This window comes from Gymnoscopelus braueri (assembly GCF_963280865.1).
Source record: "Gymnoscopelus braueri genome assembly, chromosome: 4".
NCBI lineage: Eukaryota > Metazoa > Chordata > Actinopteri > Myctophiformes > Myctophidae > Gymnoscopelus > Gymnoscopelus braueri.
Window position 1 is genome coordinate 16,782,179 of NC_137605.1, and position 26,522 is coordinate 16,808,700.

At 44.1% G+C, this 26,522-nt stretch overlaps 1 protein-coding gene across 1 annotated transcript; it reads left to right on the forward strand.

Annotated features, from left to right (window-relative positions):
• The first annotated feature begins 3,163 nt into the window (after positions 1-3,163).
• Positions 3,164-26,356, forward strand: jazf1b (JAZF zinc finger 1b). Its single transcript, XM_080427636.1, has 5 exons — positions 3,164-3,398; positions 16,360-16,432; positions 18,079-18,272; positions 21,678-21,847; positions 23,376-26,356. The coding sequence occupies exons 1-5, from the start codon at positions 3,278-3,280 to the stop codon at positions 23,550-23,552; spliced, it is 735 nt and encodes a 244-aa protein (XP_080283762.1). The 5' UTR covers positions 3,164-3,277; the 3' UTR covers positions 23,553-26,356.
• Positions 26,357-26,522: the final 166 nt, after the last annotated feature.

The window sequence follows — 26,522 nt, forward strand, 5'->3', positions numbered from 1 at the left end:
CACAACTAATAAGGTTATTTAAAGGTAGGGTAAGTGATATTTTTTGGTTAAAACAAAAAGTATTTTGTTAAAAGGTTAAAATACTATATTCTGATAGTAATCATTGCTATAGAGTGTTTTTTCAGTAACAGATGTCTCCCTGTCTCTCCAGCTCTTTAATAAACAGAAAATACATTTTTCGGTAGGTGTCAAAATCTCAGCCAATCAGGAGAAAGTACCCATTTTTAAGCTTAATTTGTATAGTGTTTCAGTTCCAATTTTGTCTGCTCATTTCTTGGTGTCATCACTTCCAATTTCACTTGTTTAATCTATATCCTGATTGAGTTCTCTGTCCTGGTTGGATAAAATTGGAAATGAAACTGAAACTGAAACGAAAATGCATTTTCTGTTTAATAAAGAGGTGGAGAGACAAGGAGACTCCTAATACTGAACAAACACTCTATAGCAATGAGTACTATCAGAATATAGAGGTATTTAACAATTATTTTAACCAACGCAAATCACTTACCCTACCTTTAAGATGATTGAAATGCATTACTTAAAATATAATATTTGTTTGTGATGTATTAGCCTGGCCATATTCGGACCTCTTACCTGTCCTAACCTGCTGCTGACTAAACCATGCAGCGTTTTTGTGAAGGATTTTGACTTTTGAGGTGCACTTTACAATTCATTACATATTAGTTACAGTATAGGCCTACTGAATTGTTTGGAGGTGATAAACAAAGATGTGTAGCCTACAATACGGTAAGTTTCAAACATTCAACAGGTGGTAAATAAAGATGATGACGAACAAACCGTCCACCCAGTCCCTCCCTCGTTCTTCTTGCTGCGCAAACGTAGAGTTTGCATCCCATCGCTGGGAGGGACGGTCGGCCTCGCTTTAATTGGCTAATCAATCATGTAATCAATTATCATGGACAGGCAGCCACAGTTGGTTGCCTGGTTTGACAAACATTATTTCAGTTAATTTACACAAACTTATTTTCGCTACGGTTAATTGTCTATCTTGAGTTTACACGTGTTTCATCAACCACTTAAGTCCCTTGTATGACAAATAGCAAATCGATCTGCAAGCTCTGTGAGCTTGTAGATAGGCTGTTTTCACTACTTAAAAACACCCAGTGTGAGTAAGCAGTGCCTACTCTGTTGAGTATGTGCTGGAGTTCAGGCGGTACTACTCCGTTTGAGTGTGTGCTGGTATTCAGGCAGTACTACTCTGTTTGAGTGTGTGCTGGTATTCAGGCAGTACTACTCTGTTTGAGTGTGTGCTGGTATTCAGACAGTTCTACTCTGTTTGAGTGTGTGCTGGCATTCAGATTGTACTACTCTATTTGATGGCTGTGCATTGGTAATCAGATGGTACTACTCTATTTGATATGCGAGCGGTGGTATTCAGATGGTACTACTCTATTCTAAGTGTGGGCGCTGGTATTCATACGATACTACTCTATTTGATGTGTGGGCACTGGGTATTAAGACAATACTACTCTTTTTGATGTGTGGGTATTCAGACGGTACTACTCTATTTGATGTGTGGGCACTGGTATCCAGACGGTACTACTCTATTTGATGTGTGGGCGCTGTATTCAGACGGTACACTCTATTTGATGTGTGGGCGCTGGTATTCAGACGGTACAACTCTATTTATTTGCTTTTTAGTCGTTATGCCAATTATTTCCTCCCCACACACATTTCTGTGTTGTCACTGCTGTTGTATCCTACCAATGTGGGAACCCATCGTAAAAAAAAAAGGAAAAAACAGAATTTGACTCTGGGGGGACCGCCCAATAGAATGTTGATAACAGGATGTTGGTCCGTTTGGTCCGCCCTCAGCCCTGCTCTTACGGTGGGGTGGCTATGTTGTCATTCCCACTAACAACATTTCTCCCAGAACACTAACAATATTTCTCCCACGGAACATGGATGTTATAGAGTAGACGACAAGCTTTTTGCTAGCATACTTACGAGAGTTGCTCAATTACACAATATTGAACCTGCACATTTGTCTGAAGTATTTGATAGATCGGCTTGTTTCCAGTGGGAACACATCAGAAAGCGAACTCACAGATGTAAATCCCGCCCACTACATTTGATTGGGTGAAGCGCGGCTTGCTTCCTGATCTAAGGCCTGCCCACTTGTAGGCCAATGTTCACACCTTCTGAATGGCCCTCCCGACAGATGCAGTAGCGCAGCCCGGAATCGGTTCTTGAGAGATTAGTATCCTACTGTGTGACAGTGACAATTATCACCCTCCCCGCCCGGCTTCCCTCCCACGAACACGGACCAATCGTGTTTGTGTAGCCGCTAGATAAAGCCGGATGCGCCACAGTGGATTCGAACACACAACCACTGGACTGCTCCTGGTACTACTCTATTTGATGTGTGAGCGGTGAGCGCTGGTATTCAGACGGTAATACTCTATTTGATGAGTGAGATGAGATGAGATGAGATGAGATGTGTGTGTGTGTGTGTGTGTGTGTGTGTGTGTGTGTGTGTGTGTGTGTGTGTGTGTGTGTGTGTGTGTGTGTGTGTGTGTGTGTGTGTGTGTGTGTGTGTGTGTGTGTGTGTGTGTGTGTGTGTGAGTGTGTGTGCATGTCTTTAAGCATCTTTTGTCTTTGTGTTGCAATCACCTGCAGCTGTTTATGCCGTGCTCGGACCGATGGAAGGACGGACAGACGGACGGAGGGACAAACACACATGGTCAATCTTAGAAACGGCTGGCACCGCTTATTTACAAATAGTATAATAATAACAACAACAATAAGGGTAATAATAATAATAATAATAATACTTAATAATACTACATAATAATCTTGTATTACTATTATGGTTATTGCACTGAAGTTCTGGTTATAGTTTTACGGTCTATGGGTTAGGCCACAGTTACCCCTTCAAAGATCTCACAGCATATTTCCAAATCGCGTAGGCAGGCTACCTACCTGTACTGTACAAAAACAAGTACCTCACCTGTATCATTAAAGTACAAATTCGGACAATGTTATTCGACCAAATTGTTGTCATGTGGAGGTTGTTGTCACTGAGTCGGTTGTCACAGGCAACCAATCTAGCCAATGACGGCGCGAGCGGCCGGGCCATGGGATGTGTAGAGTAGACAACACCCACCACCACCGCTGTGCTTTCTCCGACCGAGCCCTGCTGCTGCTGCGCTCATCCAGCTGTTGCACCGCTGTCTGTCTGTCTGTCTGTCTCCAGTCCTCCAGTGCCGCTACTGCTGCTGCTGCTGCCCTCAGTATTTCCAATGCAGCAGCGACCATGTCCATGACTGGTATCGCAGCTGCTTCTTTCTTCTCCAACACTTGCAGCTTCGGGGGCTGCGGTCTGCACTTCGAGTCTCTGCCCGAACTCATCGTGCACATCGAGGATCACCACATCGGTAAGCAGCACCGCACCGCCGGGCCGGGGCCGCCGAACCCCGGACTGTATGTCTGGACCGGGGACCGGGGGGTCGGGGGTCGGGGGTCGGGGCGGGACTGATCCCCCCCGGGTTGACAGATCAGAAGTCATCATACTAATAACTAAAGCTGCTGCAACTCTGCAATGGCCGAGGTTTGCATAGATGGTGGAAGTACCGCTTGCGCGAGAGCAGCTTCTCAGCCACCACCGGTGGCTGAGAAGCTGCTCTCGCGTACGCGGTACTTCCTGCGTCCTGACAGCCCTGTTGCTAGGTGTGGTAACTATTGATGTTTCCGTGTAGCTCAGAGGTATATTTACCACCATAATGCTGAGATTGCAGTGTGTGCATTTAGCTACTGCTGCTACAACCACCACAATAACAGAATCACTCAGTACTAGGCTGTGTCTCGTTTGGTCGCTCCAGAAAAGGTGTTGTTATTGTGATCAGGGTATTATTATGGATCTAGGCTACTGTTATTGCAGCGCAAAAAGGCCGCCGTGCAGATTCACAACTAAAGCTTCATGAGTTGGCTTGAGATTCAGCCAAGAGAAATATGGAGCAATCATTTAGTGTTTTTCAACTTGACAGTGCAATGAAATAAGAGAGCATTTACTCGTGTTTGCCCTTTAGTCTAAAACAGATCCACTGCTTTTTACTGGTTTGGTCTCAATTTCATCTACTGCCAGTCTGCCACCAATAGTTCTGTAGCTAATATGATAATGTTATAGTGTAGTAGTATTTTTTATACTTTTGTAGTAGGCTATAATTTACATCCTGACCCATAACACCTACAGCATCAAATGTACACATGATACCAATGTATTTGATCTGAAGTAAGTATTTCAACAGTGATGCTTTAGAGTTGTGTTTACTTTTACTTTCTGTTTTTGAACATAGGATGCAGTACAGATGTGGGCTGTACCTGTGTTTGTTTGTTGCTTGCTGTGCATGAATGAATGATGTGCAGTGGCTGGAAGCAGACTAGATAGCTATGAGTCACCCTGCCCCTGTCTGTTCAATGTTTAGGACCTTGATTATGAGTTCACAGAGCTCTCCTCTTTCATGACAGAGGGCCTCTGCTCAAGGGAGGTGCAGCGTTTGGTCTGACATGGTCAGAATAATTCAGGATCCCCCTAGAGTCCTAGACACTACACCCCTACCTCTGGCATAACATAAAGTATGCCATAATAACTCATCAAAAACAGGGCTATATAATATTAATAAAACTAGTAAGCTTGACTTACATCAGCACTTTGAACTCAAGGTGAGAATATTATGAATAGCTATGTGGACCATTTATTTAGGGTTGGAACTTAAAAGAGGTCTATGTCTTCTGGACTGGCTCTATAATATAGTGTACTTCTCTTCCCAGAGTATTATACTGAGCCAGAGAACACTGATGCCTCTGTCCATGCATGAAAGCACTTTACAGCCTGAGAGATAGCATCTTGTGTCATTGTTATTGAAGGGGCGGTAGTGGCTCAGGAGGTAGAGCAGCTGCTTGAGAATCGGAAGGATCCCAGTTAGATCCCGGGCTCCTCCTGGCTTAGTGTTGAAGTGCCCTTAGGCAATACACTGACTGAACCCTTAACTGCTCCCAATGAGCAGATTGTTACCTTGCATGATGTCGTCGGTGTGTGAATGTGTGTGCGAATGGGTTAATGTAATGCACATTGTAGCTATATTGTACCAATAACATTTTCTCCTTCCTGATACCAATTTCCCATAACTTGCCTATCGGTCGATACTGAGTACCGTCCGATCCTATACTATTGTGTAATAAAAACAATTCTAGGACAGTGGTTCTCAAAGTGGGGTCTGAGGGGGTATCAAATGGTTCTTATAAGTCTGTAACTCTGAGAATGTAGACCCCCATAACACTCTCAGAGTTATGGGGGTCCTTGAAATTAAAAAGTTTGAGAACCAATACATACATTTTAAAAGAACAATTAATGACAGTTAAAATGCAGCTCCAAGTTATAATACAGTAAGAAATAAGAATATAAAACAGTAGGCTAGTGCAACATCAATCGGAATAACTCTAATTGTATAGCCTTGCTAGCCAGTTCTGTTTCACTACACATGAATAGTCATATTGATGAGATCAGGGACCAGATACTCTGTATCACTCCCTCAGGCCCTCTGTAATGCACACACCAAGTTTGAAGTTGCTTGGGCGCCATATATGGGCATGCATATGAACTGAACCCATGCTATTATATGGGCATAGTGGTCGGATCAGCGGTTCTGGACAACTGGATCTCCATACTGTATGTGCCTATATATGGGCGTATCGGTTTGATCGGCGGTTCTGGACAACCGCCTATCCGACCGACTCGACGCTGGGCACGGTACTCCCTCAGTTTGCCGGCGACGCGCACGCAGAGTTTGAAGTCGGTCGGTCGGACTGTTCTCGAGATACCTAAACTACCGACGCACACACGGACAAACAGACGTACAGAGATTTCACGCATGTATTGTAAGACTGTAAATCCACCATACACAACACAACTATTATGGCATATAGGAAAATTGATGTTCATCAGGTATTAACACATTGAGTGCCAGTCGCGTATATCTACGCGAACCTACTTAATTGCGCAGCGTGCCAGTCGCGTAGATCTACGCGAAGTGGTGTTTTTCTTTTTCTTTAACTCACAGGTTGACTTTTCATTGTAGGCCTCGTTCGGTACGACACATTTCATTGTAGCACCACCGGAAACGGAATTAACCGGGATCCGGAAATTCCGGATCCATCCGCTTCCATTCTAAACCGGAAACTAAAAGTCGATTATCTCGGTTCTTGCTTTTCTCATCGCTGATCGCTGTTTAGATGAAACCGCTGTAGCTTCAAGATGGCGAATCGGATTTCGAAGTGGTTTTCGCTGGGCTTTTCACACAGATCCCCTGTGTGTTTACAAACAGTTGAACGCGCGATTTTAACGGATTTAGCGAGGTCTGTGGCGACGTTAAAAAAACAAAAACAACAATAAATCGCTGGCACTGGTGAGTACATTATGATATTAAACTCTGGCATGGAATGTGTTTAAAGTATTCATGTAAACAGAATTGTGAAAATTGCAAATGCAATAAAGTGTCTGACTGATGCATTGAAATTCCAACAGTCTATATATAAAGCACAGTAATTGGATGGTGTGTGTGTGTGTGGTAGGTAGACAGGCAGCATGCCTATAGTGTCAATTGCTCATAAACCTGATTGCCTGTAGCTGTTTTGGAGCCTACTGTCCTTTAACCTTTGAATGTGGAACCAATTAATCGTCTGAAACAGTCCATGTTACCCTAGCCATAGGTGGCTAGGGTCTTTGATAATCCTATGAGCTCTGTTCTGGTGAGGTGGGGTGCCCACTTGAAAACCCTATGAAGTCACAATGCTAACCAGCCCACATAAGGCGCAGGAGGTAACTCCTGCCAAGTGCGGTGGCTGCGATCCTTATCATGTAAAGACATGACACGAGTCCTTTATGGCCGAGGGCAGGCAGTACAGTTCCCATACAGGCTCTCAGCGGTGCCTCTGTAGAAGGCCTGTAGGATCTTGGGGGTCGTCCCATGCCAAACTTCTTAATTCGCCTGAGGTTATAAGAGGCGTTGCTGTGCTTTCTTCACAACACAGACAGTGTGCTCATCCCAGGAGAGGTCCTCGATGATGTGAGCGCAGAAGAACTTTAACTGAATGACCCCCTCCACTGTAACGTTGATGTAGAAGAGACATTCTCGCTTTTCGGCCTCCTGTAGTCCACACAATCGGCTACTTGGTAGAAGTTGACAGCTTGGTCTCCTGGCATCATTGTGTCAGGTTCTCAACCGCTCTCATGTTGGGCTTTTATGCCTTTATTTTATAGGACAGTAGACTGACAGGAAGTCAGTCTACTTCTGAGAGAGATGGGGAGTGAAACGCAGCAAAGGTCGTCGGGATTCGGGATTCGAACCCGCGACACGCTGTCAGGCTGCATTGCAGCCTAGTTGCCCAGTCTCAATGTCGTTGGTGATCAGGCCTATTACTGTCATGACTTCACCAAACTTAATCACCAGGTAAAACAATTTAAGTACGTTTAATCAAGATAGAGTGACAGGGGCACACAGTGTGTCCAGGTCGCACAGGGTCAAGTTTGTGCCAACCGCAGACTGGGGTTCGATTCCCCTGCAGTGACTCCAGCTTGGCTGAGCGCTCCCACGAGTGCTCAAGGGTAGCCAAGCCAACTAGCCAAGGCGTTCATGGGTGGGAAGCTGGCAGGGGATGACCCATAACTTGCGTATCGGTCGATACAGAGTACCGATCCGATACCACTCTGTAACTTAAAAATAATCTAGGACAGTGGTTCTCAAAGTGGGGTCCAGGGACCCTCAGTGTTCCTTGAGGGGGTTCCAAATGGACCCTTACAGGGTCTGTAACTCTGAGAGTGTACGAATGGAACTAAATGGACCCTTATGGGTCCATTTAGTTCCATTTGTACACTCTCAGAGTTATGGGGGTCCTTGAAATTAAATAGTTTGAGAACCACGGATCTAGAAATAAATAAAAAATCCATTAATAATTGTGCAGCTACGTTAAGTTAGTAAACTAATCATGAAAATAAATAGTTCAGTAAAAGTATAAAACAATCGTGCAACATCAACTGAAACCTTAAAAATATTACTGTAAATGAAATTTCATCATGTGATAAATGACGTGGTATCGGAATGGCATAGACTGCCATACTCGCCCGATACCGATACCAGCATTTTAGGCAGTATCGGCAGCTCTTCCGATACTGGTATCGGTATCGGAACAACTCTAGGTGAAACTCTTTACCATCAGGTGAAAAGAAGCAGCTAGTAACATAATAATACAAATAATTATACAAAATATTGAGACCTAGCCTATTTCATCCCACAGGGGAAATTCAGGTTTAAGCTTCGCCCAGCTGAGTCCTTTGATTGATTTGAAATTTGTACTGACAAAATTGCACAAATTAATATACAGGTAATGGTCAAAAGGATAGACACAAGAAGGCTCATTTCCATTGTGGACCCAGTTAAGTGCTGCCCACAGAGGAGTACAGGAGGGGGGGGGGTTAGGGGTTAAGTGTTTTGCTCAGGGACACATTGCCGGGGCCGGTAATCGAACCTTGGACCTTCTGCTTCCCAGGCGGGCTCTCTGGCCACCCCCTATGGACACCATGTGTATCGGAGAAGACATGGATGTCTATTGTCTAATACATCCTCCCAAGCCTTTTATTTAGTCCAGATAAATCAAGAGAGCATGGATGTTCCTTTGTAGCAGTTGCCTGACTTGATTATACACACTGTTACGCTCGTCCACACATTATGTAGAACCTGCCCCGCCCACACAACCACAGTTGTCTACTGCCACTGGAACAGGTGAAGTGCCTTGCTCAAAGGGTCTTTGGGATGACAGTAATTATTAAGGAAGGGGAGGGTCAGTGTTTCTCATTCATTTTACTGCCCATAGGTTTTCGCAGCCAGTCCAGGGAAACTGATAACCCCTCTGGACACGAGCCCCATTCTCAGAGAACTAAGAAAAAGGTCAGGAGCTGAGAAAAGTTTCCGTCTAGTTTATTTGACTGTCCAGGATGCCGCTGACCATTAACAGTGTTTGTTTGCATTGACGTTCCGCAGCCAACAACACCAGGAAATGATAATGAGTTCAGATGATAGCGTAGCCTAGATTTAACTGAGCCAAGTGTTTTTTTTTCTCTCAGATTTTACATTGGTAATGAAGTGTGTTAATATGAAAGTTGATCTTGTCGGAACATCTTCTAATCCACTGGTTGAGAAACATTGATTTAACGTTAGCCTACAGTATATCCTAGTTTATGTGTGATATTTCTAGTGTTAATGTTTGGGAACAATGGAGAAGCATGTTTCAGGGATTTATTTGATGATACTGTGACGGGACTGAGGCATTAATTACAGTAGTTTTGTTTTTGTCAGTTATGTACTGGGACTGTGTTCTCAATTACCCTTCACCCAATATGAACTATACGTTTTTGATAATTAACCACCTATGTACTTTATCGCACAATGAACAGGGAAATAGCCGATCTACAAGCTCACAACGTGACACATCGCAACATTGCCGAACATAGGGACAGTTGAATGTGGTTAATGGATACTGCTTTGTATGATGAGCATTTTGGCATTCTTCTAAATTAGCTACTTTATTTAGCCATGCATACTTGTACTCCCGATCAGCCAGTCCAGTATTTCAAACTTAATCTTTGTTAAGTCAAATCTGACACAGCCCAGCTGTCGTTCTGTTGTTCTTGTTTATTGCTTGACTTGTTTTAATATCCTTTGCCCCCTCTGATTGTGTGCCGTGCATGTGTCTAAGGTGTTAGCCCAGGGAAAATGGCTCCAAATGACTTATTGGGGAATAATGAGGCAATTAGCTGGCCCAGAGTGGAAAAAGCCTCCAGTGCCCCTCTTAGATCTGCTGGCCTGTGGCCGCTCGGAGAAGTGTGAAATCTGGCGCGTCCTGCCAAGCGCCTGTGAACCGTAATTACAGAGACGGTGCTTGATTTGGCTTCTCTTCCTCCTCATCTGGTGGCCTGCTGCTTAAAACACATTCTCCTTTATAATTAGGCGCCTGGAAAACAAGCTCACATACTTTGTCCCCGTTTTCCCTCTCTCCACCAGGCCGCTGGCCAAGGGTTTGAGCACTAGGTGGTGCTGCTCTGCTGTTGGATAGAGGGCTGCTGTTTGATCTGGCCTGTCTGCAATATAGGAGATGATGGTGTGTTTCATTAATAAATACTAACCAGAATCCATCTCTCTGCTTCATTTAGCTGTAAAGCGTAATTTATATATCTATATAAAAAAAACGTTACCTTTAACTTTACTTTTGCCTAACTCCAACAACCTGAGAGGAGAACTGGTAGTTAAACTAAAGTTGAACTACCAGTACTTGGGGTCACTCACAGCATAAATGGTACGGATTCAAAACCACAAGTTTTCACTATTCATTTGTACCACACAATGTCGAGCTGTTCTGCATATCACACACTTTATAAATGAAAATGTTTTCAAATGCAGGATTTGGCTGGGTGGTTTTGCGTCGGGTTTCCCCTTTCATGGTCCCCCTCTTTTAAAAGCAGTAAAAAGCTGATAATGTGTGTACTGGTTGGTCTACACAATAAAAGTGCATGCCTGACTTTTTACAGTTCTGAGACTTGCCCATAATAGCTATATTTTATGGGATGATTTATTTAAATACTTTCCGATATTTATGGCAAATGTGACCCTAACTAATTCAGTTGGCTCTATCCGAACAGGTAGTAATGAGCCCCAGAGACGGTCTGTATAATAAATGGGGACAATACATGAAAACATTTTTTTGTTAGAAATGTTACATGTAGAAGCTCCCAACGAGTCACAATGTGATGCATTGTGAGCTTGTAGATCTGCTATTTCCTCTACTTTTGAAATAGGCTTAAACTTCCATGAGCTCCTCAATGGTTTACTGTTCTTGTGTGGCATTAAAAAAAGAAAAGAAAAAAGAAGCCGTCTCGTCCGTGCATTAAGGTTAAAGCCACTCACGTGTTTACTTTGTCACCGACTTCCTGGGGTCTGTCTAGTGACACGGGGGGACAAACAGAAAGCACGTTATGCGGAGCTGTGAGTGGGCGAGTGGCCTCACTGCCTCACTGCCGGGGTCTGAAGCCTTTAGTGGTTTCTGCTCCAACAATAAACCTGTTTGTCGCTATATGTCTCGTTTAGAAGAATTTGGAAAGCCCCCCCCCCCCCCCCCTCCCACCCCAAATCTGAGCGGAAGTAATAAATTTGGGAAGGCAGTGACCGGTGCCCCCGATCTCTGCACCTGGAGGACCTAATTACGGCCCTCCCACCCCAACCCTCGCCCCCACCTCCACCCCCACCCACCCCCTGACAGCAGAGCTGTTGTTTGTGGTGCGCTGCCTGCTGCAGAGGCCAGGGGCTGCTTTCCTCCACTGTACAGGCTGGGCTTTATGGGAGGGAGATAACGTGCAGCCTGTGTGTTGGTATATTACACAACGCCAACGGCGGGTTGGTTTGGTCCAGGACGTGTTGCGTGCCGCGCTTTGTGGGATGTTTGCAGAGTCCTCATATGAGCGTGAGCAGGCCGTGAGTTTCAGAGACAGTTTGTGTGTGTGCACGGGCGCGCACGTGTGTGATTGCGTGCATAAAGTGCGAATAACCTGCATGTCTCATGTCAATTTATGTGTGTGTGTATAATATGTGCGTGCACTTGTCTATGTGTGTATGAACCCTCTGCCTCTTGCCAGGCTGTTCCAGCAGTGGTAGAATAACACTCGTGGCTCTACTAAGCTGAGCCTGAAATTTCTCATTTCCTCTTTTTTGGAGGTTCACATCTTAATGTATTAGCTGTGCTGCCACTCCTGGAACCGTTTCCCTGGCCTGCCGCTCAGGACCATCGTAAACATGTCACCATGATGTTTGCCACTCTACACTGACCCCCCGTAGTGCTCTGGGCCAGTTGGTCTGGATCCGAAATAGAGGCTGAATCATACATAATCGGCCATGCAAGCATAATCGCCATCAGCCCGGGTTTCGAGGTTCTTGGCCTTTTTATTTGGAGACCTGGAGCAAATGAGGGAGGGGGATATAAAGCCTGATTTATACAGACTAGTCTATACCCGGGGATGTGCTCTCTCTCTCTCCCACAACCATGAGAAGTTGATGTTTAAGCTGTTTGAGCTAAGCTGTGTGTTCTTTCTATAACACAACCTGGATTCGAACAATGCGAGTGTCAATCTGTGTGCTAGTGCTATGAAGATGATATCCAAAGCGCCCTCCCGCTCATAAAACGCACACACTGCGTGTCCTTTTATAAGTTTGTGTTGTGGCGTTCTCTGTGTGGCAGTGTCTGGCCAGCGGCTACGATCCCATAGGCTGCAACCATGACGACAGATCCCATAGCCCGTACTCCGAATCTCCGGTGTTTTACACAGAAACGCCAATAAACAGCTTACATTGAGACACAGAATTAGGACACCATATGCAACAAGGGCTTTGAACCCAACAGTGACGCGATATATACCCGCTAGCTGGTGCAGCCACCAGATCACACCCTCATTGTTGTATTGAAGAAGTGATGCTTGATCCGTCTACAGCCTGGAGGAAGTCAACAAGTCCTGTTGCATCTTCCTGCAGGCTGCTGATAGTGAGACCACCAAGGTGGACCACCTGTACAGGCCCATTAGAGTGGTTCCCATCTCCGTTCCAGGCGCCCCCCAGTCCTGCTCCTATAATCTGGGGCACTGTGGGTGGGTGGTGGCCCCCTTTCTCTGGCCCCCAAAAGAATAGAGAGGTATTGTGCGGTAGAATTGGTTCCCGAAGGGCCCCCCTGCCTCGTCCCACCTGAAGTGTGGGTGATTTACAGCGTATGGGGTCAGATTGATCCACATCTAATTGAGCAGTCGACAGGAACCCCCCCCCCCCATCACACACACGCGCACACACACATTTCTTTAGCTACTCATTAGGGATCTTAGGAAGTATTTCGTCTCATGCGCTCACGGCTAAGAGGAAACACTCACACATACCACAACACTGAACTGCTCAGAGACTCCTGTCTCCTCCACCTCCAGCGTTTTTGGAAGCAGGGATAATAACGGCAGTCTCTCAATGTGCCTTTTTCTTAACCTAATGTTTCCATGAGTTGAGAAGTGGAGTCAGAGAGAGCAGGGGAGAAGGAGAGCGGCGTTCCTTCGCGACGTGAGCAAATCACGATTAATGAAACACTTGCTTTGGGAGTGGAGGCCCTCAGGAGCCACTCTCCAGGGCCCTGGGTGCTGTGCTTTGGGCCGCTGGTAAAGCTCACTGCCACTGTTTTCATTAAAGAATAAACAGTCCACTACTTACAGTATATACAGTATTTACATTGATATGGACAGTACACAGTAAGCAAGGTGTGACGGAGACAGTGCAGTGAACCCTTCCAAAGTCTTCCTCCGGTGCAGAGGAAGACTTCAGCGGGACTTTAGCAGGGACCTTAGAGCCTAGTGGGATACCCCAACTGCCATCCAAAGGCAGCTGGGATGCGAACCCGCTTCTACCATGCCGTTGAAGGCACAAGGGGGCGGGGCTGGCGGGCTAAGTTAGTGCAGTGAGTGGCAGTTGGGGCAAACGCAGTCCCCACCAATATTATTTACGATTCTGTGCCTATCGGTACATAACTCGGACGGCGCTTAGTCGACTAGCAGACCATCGGCCGGTCGTCGCGGGCACTCGCACCTGGAGGCACTCGGGCGCGACTCCTCGGCCTCAAGGTCTGCTGAGTCGGCGCGCCTCCGTCATGGTCCAAAACTATACTTTATCGGCGAAAAAAATAGTCTGCGATTGTTTGAAAAAGCATAGTCCCAAGCGGGAGTCGAACCCAGACTCCCAGAGGTGGTGGATCGGTGGTCCAATGATTAGCGAGGTGCGCCACTGAGGCCGGGTGCTGAAAGAAGTCCCGAAGGGGCGAAGCTTCCCCTTGTGCCTTCAACGGCATGGTAGAAAATTGTTCGCAGCTGGGATATGCATGGATCCAGAGGGAAGGGCGTTTGTTTACAACTATTTGTTTACAACTACACATGTCATAGTAGGCGAACATTCTGTGGAAATAGGTGAACGTTTTGCGAAAATAGCAGATAGCTCATAATGCAGATCACGTTGTGACACGTGAGCTTGTAGATTAGCAAACACATTTGGTGTACAGGGAGAAAAGGAGGAGACCAAGTACAGACCCCTGGGGGAACCCTGGTCAATGACGTATTTAGGGTTTAAGGGGTTAAAGACTGTTGAGAAGGCATTTCTGCTGAACAAGATAACGGTACAAATTCAAACCTAAGTGAGGCACCAAGAAGACACTGCCACCTCCATGCTACCTTACCATCATCAGCCAATCAGCAGAGCTTTCCCCTCTGAAAGAATGGTTGTTTTATTTACCCCTTTTCCTGTCAGAAAAGCTGGCATTTTGGTCTCAACCGCAGATCTGCAACGAGATCTTTGGTTCCCCCTCTAGAGCTGAATGTGGTTCACGTTAAGCTGAATTGCTTGCCGTTGCCCTCGCTGGCCTTTACGCCAGGATTAGGGCTAGTAGCCCGTATTGTTAAAATGTGGGGCACCGTGTGTTTGGTGTTTACTTTATGGATGGAAAGACCCGTGCATCTGTGAGCCATTACCCCAGTAAGAATTCATTATGTGTACGTGTATGTACGTGTGTGTGTGTGCGTGTGTGCGTGTGTGTGCGTGTGTGTGTGTGTGTGTGTGTGTGTGTGTGTGTCTTAAATTTAGACAGTCAGTTTTTCTCACACGGTAATTTTACACTTCTGTCCATGTTGAACCTTTTGCAGATTTCTAATTATGGACGCTAGATGACAAAGATGGCTGAGACGGCGTTAAGTGACGCAGCCCACCCAAAGAGAAGCCAGGCTTACTTTAAGAAGCACTTTGGAAAGACTATTTTTATGAGAGGTTACCAGGTGATCTGGTGTGTGAATGAAGGGCAAAACAGTTAAAAGTGAACGATTTACATCCGAGGTGCGTTGCTGCAAAGTGCATTTTGTTTTTCTTACTGTAGAAATAGGACTAAATGTGTATAGATTTGTGGCTTATCACTGGCTGTGTCAAATAGGTCCAGCTTTATATTTCTTTCTTATAATGCTCATATATTATCGCAAGACAATAAGACTTTTGATTGAAATGGAATAATCTCACAATGGCATCTATCTGCTATGTATCAAGGGCCATATTTAAAAGGCATCCGCATTCATCCATCGGTTTCTTCATTGTACATCTCGTGTACAGGTACATCTTATTAAGATTGGTTTATTGATGACATAGTGCTCTGATCAGTGCTACTAGATTTTCTAAAATCATCTAGAAAATGTAGATGTGAGCGGCCTGAACATCTAGTAAGTGTAAAATACCGTTGTTCTGGTTCCTCAGACATTGTAGCAGCTTTGATAGTAAACACATACAACAACAAGGAAATAATAGAAAAAAGGAATGACCAAGAAAGAATAGCAGCAGTATTAAGGAGAACAGTTTGTCCTTTGGTCTTAGCTCTTACGGTACTTTAAGGAGCTGTGTGCAAGGTTCTTACTCCTGGGTTATAAACATCTACTTACGTGTATATGTCTGTGTGTGTACGTAAAAGCTGTAAAGTGACAGTATACGCAACAACATCAACACACAGGCTACCTCTAACCCCAGACAGGGGGGGGGGGGGGGCTGGAAGGGGGTTACCGTTTCCCAAGCTTATGTTTCCTTATCCTGGCTGGTTTGTTCCTTCATAAGCCTGACTCATGTTCATGCGTGAAGGCATTTGTGCTTCATTAGATATTGCAGGTGCAAAAGACAAGAAATGCGTGGATTAAAGAGTGATTATCGCATTCAAATGAGGTGATGAGCAGGATTTAAACCTACTGTAAGACTTTTACAAGTTTGTCTGTATGACTGTTTGTCTGTATGCTCCATCTATCTGGTGTAGCCACTGGAACGCCCCAGCAGTAATTCCTGTGACCACATGGTGGCAGCAGTCTCTCACAGCTCTCTGAGAAGCAGGTTTATTTAATGTTGATTTACAGGGCTTCCCCCCCTCTGCTCCCACCACACTGTACATGGCATGGCACTGCCACTATACACATGGGGGGAGTAGCTATAATGACTAAATTGGGAGAGAAAAAAAACAGTCCCTGATCAACTGTCATCAACTGTCATCATCTCTCTCTCTCTCTCTCTCTCTCTCTCTCTCTCTCTCTCTCTCTCTCTCTCTCTCTCTCTCTCTCTCTCTCTCTCTCTCTCTCTCTCTCTCTCTCTCTCTCTCTCTCTCTCTCTCTCTCTCTCTCTCTCTCTCTCTCTCTCTCTCTCTCTCTCTCTCTCTCTCTCTCTCTCTCTCTCTCTCTCTCTCTCTCTCTCTCTCTCTCGTCCCCAGACACAGACCCCCGTCTTCTGGAGAAACAGGAGCAGCAGCAGCCCACCTATGTTGCCCTCAGCTACATCAACAGGTGACCACATACTGTAGTGTACAACTACCACAAAATAGCACAATCTAGAGGCCAGATAAATCCAAAGTTCAAAACAGACCTTTTTTGTATAGAGTCCCACTGGGGTAATTAAATTATTAATTTTCCTTTTTTTTTTTTGCTCCACCTTTTACTCTTTGATTCAACTTATTTGACATTCAGAAAAGAAAATCCAATTAAAATCCAATACATGGTTATGTGCCACATGGCTCGGGAACCATTGGTTCCCAAGGCTACCTACTCATAACCATTTATAACATTTCCTTTAAGTTCATCCAAAATCTCATGTATTTTTTAGCGTTTGGTCCTGTACCGTAAATGTCTATGTACGTATTCTGGTTCGTCAGTTATTGTACACGGCTGCTACTCAGCTTTCACTAATATGTCGTACGTCAACCATGGGCCAAGCTCGAGCCAGCGGTCTCCAAAGTCTCATCTGGTGGATTAATCAGATGAATTGCTCTTGCGTTCAGTAATTGGATTTTATATTGCCCCAGACTCATCCCTCTCCACTTTGATATAGAGTGTTTGAATGGTGGTTTTAAGAGGGCTCTTATGTAACAAGCCAGGATAAGAGAGGGACCCCGTGCCACTGTCTCCCTAACCCTTCACCAACGTCGTCTTGATGTGGTTTCACTTAATCTGTTAATTCCACTTTTTCTTTCACGCAACGTCTGTGTGAACATTTTATTTTTATGACGTACATTTACCGAGCGCTTTACTGTCTGTCATAAACTTTGGTCTCATTTGTGGGAATGGATCCAGCGATATTATATTGATTCCAAGCATATGTTTTACAGTAGCCTTAGCCGTCCTCCAACGGTAGAGGTTCCCGAAAGACTGCAGGGCCTATACTGTAAAGACTGATTTATGCTTCGTCGTACGATGGAACATAAATTAAAGCTGTAATCGGTAAGATTCATGTTCTACCTGGGATACTGACCCGGAACCCTTACACGAGCGCCAACATTTCTACTGTCGATCTATAACGGAGAGTCCGTTTGGGAAGGCGAGATATTTCCCCTTGATTTTCATGTAATACCTCTTGTCAACAGTAGTGGTCCACAGGACCACAGGACCTAACTGTCTATAGAAGAGCAGAGAGACCACCTCCAACCACTGTTAACTATATTTCATTAACATACTCTACCATACAGATTGGTTAAAATAATCAACTTCCTGTTGATTTTACAATTTGAAGATACTGATCCTGATTTGCGGATCCAGTCTGAATATTCTTCCTAATTCAAATAGTAAAATCAAAAGGAAGTTGACTTTTTTAATATAGTATATATATTTAAAATGTAATAACTTTTGTAAAGTTACATATTGGCAGAATCCACTTCGTTTGCTTTGTTTATGTGATAAAAGAGTGACTTTGAGATATAATTCACTGTGGTGCAATGTAGAACAATCAGGCTAACATTTTTGAATATCAGTTTCTAATCAACAGAGCAACTGTTGAACATATGTCACCAATATTTGTAGTTACTACACAACCCATGCCTCTACCAAAATGTCATTTTGCTTTTGCATCTATTTATTTGTTTACACCTTAAGTCAAACTATGTGGTCTTGGGTTCCACAACACTCAACCAACTCTGTATCTTCTATGCCTCGGCGCTCAGGTTCATGACAGACGCCGCCCGCCGCGAACACGAGGCCCTGAAGAAGAAGGCACAGCCCAAGCTGTCTCTGTCTCTGACGGGCCTGTCCCGCAACAGCACGTCCACCCCCCAACGCCACAGCAGCGGAAACCTCACGCCCCCGGTCACCCCTCCCATCACTCCGTCCTCCTCCTTCCGCAGTAGCACGCCTACAGGTAACTATATGGCAACAGTCTCATTCAACTGTAGCTTGGGACTTCTTTGACTCCTTTGTCTTGTAAAAAAACAATGCAGTGCAGTCCAGTCATGCCTTGAATTTACAAACCTTTTGAGCCCTTAAGCTGCTATGATGAGTAGTTTGAGTCAAAGTTGTGTGTTGTTGTGGTGGAATGTCTCTCCACGCTTTGTCACTTACCAACCACTATGCCAGCTCCACATACCAGGCAAACACACGTTCTTGGTGAAAAACTCTGTTATCCACTCATTGTGAAAGTAATAAAAGTTTCTTCTGCCATGACAGAACACTTGTCTTAACACACTTTCTTGCTTTCATATGACTTCACTTTTTGTCTGACCTGGCTGCTGCACTCGTGTACCACACAGAGAACGCAGAGCAGGAGAAGACTGATGGCAAATAAGACCCCTGTGTTATAAATCTTTGTAGATCTAATGGTCCTTTTTTAATTACAGTTAGGCAGGCATCTACTAGGCAGATACCTGTTGGGAACGATGCCCGTTGGTAACGCATGCCCCTTATGCAATACCCGCTGTACCCGTTGTCAGAGTACTTAGTGTAGTATTATCTATATGTTTATATAAATGTTTATTTCTAGAAAATGCTTGGCAAGCTACTCATTGGCTGAGTGCAGACAACCATGAACAACTTGACAGAGACCACTGCAAGAATTTAGGTCCTCTAGAATAGCTCCATTCAGTCCTTAAAGAGATGGCCTGTTATTTGATTCACTATAACACTGTATGTGCACTTATTCCAAGTAGTTTATGTTCAGTAACATGTTTCCCATGTTCACTGCATGTAAGAAAATCTTTCCAAAGCTTCTCTCTTCCTTTTGGTTCTTGTGGTCTTGGAGCCAAACATTCTCATATATTTAATCTTAAATGTTAATTAATTAGACAATAGCAGCGAGTAAAACCCCGGAGACGTTTCAGACAGGGCTGAATTCTTTCCCACGGTTGGCATTTTTCAGTGTTTCCACAAACTCGGCAGCAAAGGAAGTACATAATATTGGAACATTAGCCTTAAACACAGTCCAGAAACTAGTCCAAGATGTCTTAATATTCAGTTTAAGACATCTTGTGACCATTAAGTAGTAGACCTATTGGTGTTAGTTTATAACTTTATCTGTTCAATATTATGAGATATGCGTTGTCAAATGTCACTACAAATGACAATTCCAGAGCTGTTTTGTGAAAAGCTTTCTTCCCAGGGGACCGTGTCTGTTCCCAACAAAAGTCCAGCTCATTCCTGCACCCCTGAGTCCTCGTCAGTCCAGAATACCAGCGGCCAGGGCGACTCTTGCCAAAGATTAGTCATGCCATGTGCATGAGTCATAGAGTTTGGAGAGCAGCCTGATGTGCATGGTGATTGTAGGACCATCTGTGTTTCTGAATTTGACACCATATCAGGTAACGAGTGGATTTGGAAACCCACATTTCAATGCATCAAAACAACTACTCTGATAACCCTGTTTACATGGTTTCATCAACAATAAACAGGTTTCTCCACTGCTCTCCATGTCATAGTGTTTTGTATTTTCCTGAATCCTATGGTCTTGCCTCTGTGCGGTGACACTTTCGTGTACTTACTTGCTTAGTCGTCTTCGTTTCCTGTGGAGCATAAGGGATATCTGCTTCCATCTGGTCGTGTCCTGTGCAGAGTGTTTTGCCTCGCCCCAAGTTAGGTTTGTCGTATTCAGATCTGAGGTCACAGGTGTCCACCATGTTGTTTTTGGCCTCCCTTGTTTCCTCTTTCCAGGTGGGGTCCATCTCAAGGCTCCTTTAGGAATGCAGTCCTGGTCCCATTCTGCATCTGAACACATGTCCGAGCCGCCCATGTTTAATTTCCAGCATCACATTGTGACAGTTTGTGTTTTTATACAGGCCCTCATTGGACAAAAGATGCAACATATATTCCGCATTCTGAGCCATACAGCAGAACAGATTTAACATTGCTGCTATACAGTTGAATCTGAGTTGGGGTTGCTGTACTGCTTTGGTAGCAGTACAGCCTAAATTACAAGATCCAACTGTATAACAGTTAGACATTTTACAGTACGTGGCTTCATGTGGGACTGAGACTTCATGTGGCCAGCCTGTGACATCAGTCATCTATGACGTACTGTATGCCTGTCCGAGCCCCATAGAGTACAGAAGTCCTGACGTCACTCGTTCATCCCCTGGTTCATAAAGTAATTTCTCTATGGAGAATAACATTGGGTCATCTTAGAATCGTCTCAGAATTGTGGTCCAAAAATAAACAAACTGTGTCTGGGATATTGTCAGGGAGGAGGTTCTGCTTCTGGCAAAAATTTAACTAATTTGGCGGAAGTAACATTATCGTTTTCTCACCGTCAGTTGATGCTTCATATCCATAAGAGTCAAACCGCCGGGGTCATTTGTTTATTTTTGGAACAGTTCTTATTTGACGCGATATTAACCCATTAAGACCTGAAGCTGATTCTACATGTCTCCTAAATTCCAACAGTTTTCTGAAAAACCTATGTTTCTATATCAGTGGTGCTCAATCTTTTTCATGTCAAAGACCCCCAAAATGATATGTATTTGGCCGCGGACCCCCATCAAAATATTTTGTTCCAGGGACCCCCAGAAGCAAAGAATAGAGTTAAAAATGTTCGCTTTAAAAATATTTATATTCAAATATTTTCACACATTTTCACGATTTTTCAAAAATAGCAGATCTACAAGTTCATAGCGCGGCACTCGGTGCCGCGCTATGAGCTTGTATATCTGCTATTTTTGAATAGCCAAAGTGTACAATTATGCTTTTTAGCTCAAATCTAAAAATGACACAGTTCCAGGTCTTAAAGGGTTAAAGACGTCTATGGGGATTCAGAACGGGGGTGGAAAACCGCGAACCAGGTAGGATGTGTAAATTACGTCAGACTTGTAAGTTTAATATTTAAAAATATATAAAATAAATTCGGCACTCCGGTCAAACAGACAGACACACAGACGCACACACCCTCATATAGATGGCTCTTACAGAGCCATGCCATAAAAAAGAAAGACATTTAAATCAGGTTATGTTGACTGCAACTTAGACCTATCCCTAATTGTCTTAATTGGGGTCAAGTGAGCATTTCCATCATCAGTGGCTTAAAGGAGTAGTTTTCCCCAAAAATTACTTATTTTCTATCAATTACACACCCCATAAAGCCTTGAATTCATGGATATATTTTTGTTTTTGTCACATTCCTGAGCCAATAATTTGATGACCAGCAGAGTCTCTGGTAGGAGACTCAATTGACCTGCATTTGAGTCTCCTACCAATGGGTTTAATGGGTTAAGACCAATAATAACAAACAAAAAATGTGAAATGCAATGATGGACTTTCTCTTTTCTCTAATCCCCCCCTTCAGGGAGTGAGTGTGACGAGGAGGACGTGGACTATGAGGACTCGGACAGCGACGAGTCGTGGACCACAGAGAGCGCCATCAGCTCCGAGTCCATCCTCAGCTCCATGTGCATGAACGGAGGGGACGAGAAGCCTTTCGCCTGCCCCGTCCCTGGCTGTAAAAAGAGATACAAGGTTGGCCTGAAAACTTGATCAGCCAAAAGAGAATAGTGTTGTAAATAGATCTTGGAACAGTTGATGAAATGACAGGAGCTGTGAAAAGACCCCTGCTGTGAAGCTGACACTCTATGGTCCAAATACAAGTACCGTACATAGATCAGAAATGATTTTGAACAAAATTGGCTTTCAAAAATGTCTATTACAGGCTTTGTTCAGAATGCAGACAAATAAATCTGATTTGTTTCTCGAATCTGATCTTTAGGACCGACTGTCCACACTTTTAATTTGAAAGTGATCAGATCAGATGTGTGTATTCGGACATTGTCAGCCTACTGTATCTGCATTGGTTGTAATGACGGGCCTGAGTAAGATCGGGTATTTTCTGCGATTGTATGATCGTATGATGATATACATCAGGTTTCAGTGTCCGAGCGCCCACACTGAGACACATCTCAGTAAATCAACCCTAGGACATTCCTAGGGTTGATTTACTGAGATGTGCCTCAGTAAATCGATAGTTACTGTATCGATTTTAAATCATTGAATCGTATCGTATCGCCATGAATGAACCAATATCGTCCATGTATCGTATCGTCAACCATGTATCGTGATGTGTATCGAATCGCTGTTAAAATGTATCGTTACGCCCCTACTAGGAATGTGGTTCAAATCTGATTTACAAAGATCAGTTTCCATGTGTATTTCTGCAGTTCAGACTTGATAAAACCAATCTGGTATCAATCTGGATGGGCCAAAAGTTGGGGCTGCCAGTCTGAACACACAGTAGCCCTAATGAAACGACAGACACCAAAACGAAAGCCATGCAGTTCAAACCATAACCTTTTGAAGCTCTGATGCGGCAGCCCTCTATCGCCCGCAGAACATCAGCGCGGACGGATGTGAAGTCACTATCCTGCAGACATCCTGCTGTAGAGAATGGAAAATAGGGTGTTAACCGAAGTATAACAGCGTGTCAACATAGCTGCATACATCTAGTCCACTTCAATGATTGAGCGTTTTACTGCAGTTTCCATTCACATCTGGGCCGTGCGGTCGGGATAAATTATGTGCAGCTTGAGAAAATTGCATTTGCTGACGTGAATGACAGGGTTATGGGCGATGACATAGTCATAGGCAGCGAGTAGGCAGCCCTCGGAATACACCAGGACAAGGTAGATTTGACGTCCAAATAAGTTTCAGTTACCGTCTCTAGGATCTTCTGCTCAGCAGTAGCACACAGATGGTTAGCAGGATGCTGGTAACAGCTGGAGACGTTATGGGGTCGCCGAAACCCACTTGAAGTGAGGTTCTCTTTTCTTTTAAGGTTATATGTTTCTGTTTTCTATGTTTCTATATTCTAACACGTGTTAAGTGTTGTTGCGAACATGCTGACAAGTACAGCGTTGTGAAAGAGAAGGGCAAGAGAGTGAGCAGGATATGTGAGCACATTATTATGTAAGCACGTTCATGTAAGCACAGTAGCGAGAGTTGAATCGGGATTCCTTGATGGACCTGGCCTGACATTTTCCCCGTTTCTTGGCAGAATGTGAACGGGATCAAATACCACGCCAAGAATGGCCACCGGACCCAGATCAGGGTGCGCAAACCCTTCAAGTGCCGATGCGGGAAGAGCTACAAAACCTCTCAGGGTCTCCGCCACCACACCATCAACTTCCACCCACCCATCTCCACTGACATCATGCGCAAGATGCAGCAGTAGAAAAACAGACACCCTACACCCACCCACCCAAACACCTGGCACCACCATCACCAGCAGTGGCTGTGGTCCGTCACCATCCCTTTATCTCTCTCTCTGTATATATCTCTCTGTCTTTCTCTCAGTATTTCTCTTTCCATCTACCTCTTTTTGCCAGACCCAAGGGGTCGGGCTTACATGAGGCTTTGTACCTGTTTCGTCCATACATGGGCATGGTCACTTTGTCCTCCGGCCCCAGCCAAAAAAAAGTCTGTCACTTTGGTCACTTTGTCCTCCGGCCCCAGACAAAAAAAAGTCTGTCACTTTGTCCCCCGGCCCCAGCCAAAAAAGTCTGTCTCCCTTTCGTCACGAACTATTCATGACATCATTATTATGTCACAAGTATGTGAGGTTTGTTACATACTAGGACTTCATTCTGGGTCTGGCAGAACCAGGTCTCCTGGTCTTTTTCCCTCTACCTCTCTCTCTCTCTCTTCTCTTATCCTCATTGTTGAACCAACACTACTCTTTGATTGCATGCTTTAAGTATATCATTTTTTCACGTTTTTATTTTGCATTTGGAATGCTGTATCATTGTGTGGTTCACATGTTTGTACTTTTGCACATTTAAGCTATCACTCATGTTTTTCTATAATGATATATGTATTACTATTATTTTTGTTTCTTTGGACATTTGTATTGTCGATGGGAGCATGTTGTAGAGTGGTCGCCTAGCATGTTGGGATGTCCTGCCACGTTGGCTGTGGGTTGAAATATGTAGGGTAGAGGGAAGGCAGGAGAACAGATTGTATCTAAAGAAAGAAAGGATCGTCACCTCTGATACCTCTACCTTGTAAATGAAACGAACCGAACGCATAAAGCAAAAATGTGAATGTGTGTAATATAACATCGACTAGCCAACCTGAACCAGAACAGCGATGTACATACAGTAACAGTACATAGGATATCCTGCATACTTTATGAAAATCTGACGTTTATGTTCAGGACTTTGCTCCCGTTCTTTTCGTATCACTCAAGTGCCACTTACCACCTCATTAGTATTCTAGCCCAGTGGTTCTCAACTGGTTTCGCACTGGGACCCAATACATTTGACGATGACCACGATAACAGAAACGTGTTTAAATAACACAATATTCCCCTGTCAAGGTTGTCTTTTTTTGCGACCCTGAAAGAACATCTCACTGCCCTATGCCCACTTTTGGGTCGTGACCCACTGGTTGAGAAACACTGCACTAGACTATTGTTCACCCTCTCTGTTAAGACAGCATTTTTTTTTCCACCAAAAGATGATCTCAGGTGACAGTTTAAAGTATTTCAGCACCGCAATACTTCCCAAGTGTTTCAATGAAGCAGTTCCTCAGAATCATTGGGAACTCTTTGGGTGTCCCAGCTATTCCAGAGCCCTTTCCCTTCGCCCGTACCATGGCGAGGGATTTTCAAGCACTTTGTAGTAAACCAGTTGCCAACACATTACAGTAGCAGGGTTTTTCTGTTGCCAATAGTACCTCTCGTCTCCAACGCACCTATATACTGCATTCACTGAAACAGAGTGAAGAGGCCTTCCGAGAAGTGGTTCCCAAACTGTTTCAGCTGGAGACCAAATAGAGAAATTTGGTGTGTCCCAAACGTATTATTAATCATTTAAGCCCCATTTCAATTATAGTGAAAATTGCCAATCTACAAGATCGTCAGACACATTATTAAAAACTAAATCTTAGCAATACAAAAATAATATACTGTATTTTTTTAAATATACGAAAAGTAAGAAAATGGGATATTCACTCGCGACACATACCAATGGTTGCGTGACCCAAACGTTTGGGAACCACTGCTTTAGAGAAATCCAAAGCAGTTTCTAGATTGCTCCAAGGCTGGGACTCCGCCAGGACCATCAAGTGTTCCCTCTTTGTGAGATGATGTATCTGGTTGCCTTGAATCTTGCAGACCACAGCATTCCAGTCCAGAACAGATCATTCTATGGCTTTGTGTTGACAATGAAGGAACATTTGGCCCTACAGTCGACATTCAAACATCAGCTCAGTCCGATTGTGTGCCATTCCCCTTGTCTCTGCCTGAGCCCTGGACTTGTTCTATTGTTATTATGACTTGTTCCCCAGCAAATGGAACCCTGCTCATGTCAATGAAAGATGGAGGCCTGCATCAGCTATCTAGTCCCAATCTCCACACACCTCGTTATGTTGACTGAATCATGTGTATGGGTCCTGCTTTGTGCCATAATCATTTTAACCACTTTAACCACCCCTATATCGGAAAATAGCCGATAAACAATCTCACAATGTGTCACTGTGTGATGCACTGTGAGCTTGTAGATCGGATATTTTTGCCATTTCGTCGTACGACTTAAAATATAGGGCTTAAGTGGTTAATTTACAGAGCCCTAACGAAAAGCATAATACACATATTGTACATACATACACAAGGGGGTGGAAATGGGCACTATTACTTCATATTAAGCCCTTAAAAAGCAGGATCTTAAGACACCACCAGGGTGTGGGAGAATGGAGTAATGGACTATGAGCCATTCATACATCATTTTTCACTGCATGGATGTCTGGTGTTATGGAACTTGCGGTTGGTCCATAGATGACGAACCGACAGTATTGTACTGCCAGTGATGGAGGGAAGTGTTTGATATATTGTGTGTATACAGTGAATGTATTGTTAAGTGTTAAGTGCATTAAAATTATATTTTCGTATATTTCTGAAATGAAAACTAAAGAATAAAAAAAACATATGTACATGGTAAACACCCGACTTTGTTTTGTAAACCGACGGTGATGTACTGTATTTCTGTACATTTTCCTTATTTCCTTTTATTGTATTAAAGAAATAAGCCTCACAGGTGTGCCTACATATTTGTAACTGTCCTGCCCACGGGCAGGTTATTGACACCACTCCCGTCAGTGTGACCAAAATAACTTGACAGTTGAGCTGATTGTCATTAACCTCTGT